This window comes from Ceratosolen solmsi, unplaced genomic scaffold, assembly GCF_000503995.2.
Source record: "Ceratosolen solmsi marchali unplaced genomic scaffold, CerSol_1.0 scaffold11, whole genome shotgun sequence".
In the NCBI taxonomy this organism is placed as follows: domain Eukaryota; kingdom Metazoa; phylum Arthropoda; class Insecta; order Hymenoptera; family Agaonidae; genus Ceratosolen; species Ceratosolen solmsi.
Window position 1 is genome coordinate 10,151,855 of NW_011948416.1, and position 2,075 is coordinate 10,153,929.

The 2,075-nt window shown below is 38.7% G+C and overlaps 1 protein-coding gene across 1 annotated transcript in view; it reads left to right on the forward strand.

The window, feature by feature from the left end:
- The window catches only part of LOC105359511 (transcription factor SOX-9), an 18,600-nt gene extending 17,659 nt beyond the window's left edge, over nucleotides 1–941 (forward strand). Inside the window, exons 6-8 of the mRNA XM_011496125.1 lie at nucleotides 3–136; nucleotides 395–495; nucleotides 547–941. Of these exons, the coding sequence (XP_011494427.1) occupies nucleotides 3–136; nucleotides 395–495; nucleotides 547–869 (558 nt within the window). The 3' untranslated portion in view covers nucleotides 870–941. The remainder of the gene's footprint in view (nucleotides 1–2; nucleotides 137–394; nucleotides 496–546) is intronic.
- Nucleotides 942–2,075: the final 1,134 nt, after the last annotated feature.

Sequence of the window (2,075 nt, forward strand, 5' to 3'; positions counted from 1 at the left end):
AGGAATGCGCCTTCGAGAGCAGTGACCTGGACCAGTATTTGCCGCAACAGCAGCAGCAACTTTCCCAGCATAGTCCGGCTCATATACATCAATACAATAGCCAGGTGCCAGCCTCCACCCATTGGCTCATCAACAGGTTGATTTACCCTACATACTTTTCTCTAAATTCTCGTGTATTCTTCATTCCCAATACTTCTTAGGTTTAAATTCTATTTCATTTTCATGGCAATATTCTTGATAAATCGCCTTAATCGATTGCAAATATTAAATTTCAATTATCAAAAAACAAAGCAAAACAAAACAAAACAAACAAAAAAAAAAACAAAGAAATTTTATAACCAGTTTTTACCTCATCCTTATCAAATACAAGACGACGTCCGTTCTCCTTTTACAGATACGACGAGGATTGTGTGGAGCGACTGGGTAAGCGTCACTTCGTACTAGATCAGCAGCAAGTTCCCATGTCAACTGAGACGAATTGCTGGGATGGACAACATCAGCAGCAGCAGCAGCAACAGCAACAACAACAACAACAACAACAACAACAACAACAACAGCAGCAACAACAGCAGCAACAGCAACAACGCAACCGCGATGAAATGATGCGGTATCACGAGCTCCAGCCGTTACCGGTACTACCTCCCGTCCAATACATAGCGCAACAACACCAGCAGCATCACCAGCAACAGCAACAGCAACAGCAACAGCAACAGCAACAGCAACACCAGCAACAGCAACAGCACCATCAACACCATCATCACCATCACCCGGTGACTCAGGTTCCCGGGCATCCTACGCCAGCTGCCGCAGTCTACGCTCAGTATCGGCACTACGTGCCTAGCATCGACAGCCGCACGAATTTTATTTGAAACACGTCATCGTGGAGGGCCACGTGCTTATCCGTCTGACGCCAAGACCAATGTCATGACTTTGCGGATGACGTTGGGTGGAGTGGGGGGGGGGCAAACACGAGGCCTCGTTGATGGAAGAAATCCGGTAAATGGGAATAGCCGATTCGACTATTAACCCGCCCAACGATTGGTAAACTACACGCTATAATAAACCTCGGACTCGCTTAAGCCAAGATATTTCAAAAAATTTCACCGGACTTAGGCTCCGAATCTAAGGCGATATTACATGAGCTTGCCGCCTGCGATTGCGCACCTACTCCCGTTACACATTAGCAATTTTCACTTTAATCACGGACCAATACCGACAAATTACTTATTTAACCTACCAATAACGAAGCATTAACGATCTTCAGCCGAAAGATTTTGTCATTCGCCTAGACCACTTCGAGCCTTCAATCTACAAGTTTAAACATTCCAAGTGATATCGATAGAATCCTCCTTCAACGTATTATCGATCGTTAAGTTTCAATTTGCTTGGCTGCGCTTCCTAAGACTATAAATAAAGAGCATGCAAATGGGATACTTGGCAGAGAAAGTAAAAAAAAAAAGAAGATAAAAAGAAGAAAAAAACTATTAGATTGGAAATAGGTAGAGGAATTTTCCAACGCTGCTCAATCGATAAAATTAACACACTTAGTCATTCTAAAAAAAAAAAAAAAATAATAATAATAATAATAATAATAATTTATTAATTCACAAATGTTATAAAGTACAAATTCTTTTTATATTATTATTAACTACGAAACATTCTTTTAAAACGATGCATTTCTATTGTAGCGAAGACAAATTATATAAGACCATAACTGGAGATCACGTAATCAGGTAAAATCTTGTTTAATTGATATAACGACATAATAATTTACTTAATGTTTTATTAAAGTGCAATTGTACAGGTATAAGAAGTCAAAGTAACGCCTACACATTTAAACATTAATAGACGGGGTATTTTCATTAGGTCGAAGATATTTCTTTTTGCTTAGTTTATATCCGTTTCTTTTACTTTATACACGCGCGCGCGCACGCACACACACACACACACATGTTTTTTTTTTTTTTTTTTTTTTTTTTTTTTTTTTTTTTTTTTTTTCAATTAAAAGAAAAAGCCTAGTATATAATTTCGAAATTATTTTAATTCTTCTGCATTCTTTCCAGCATAAAATACCA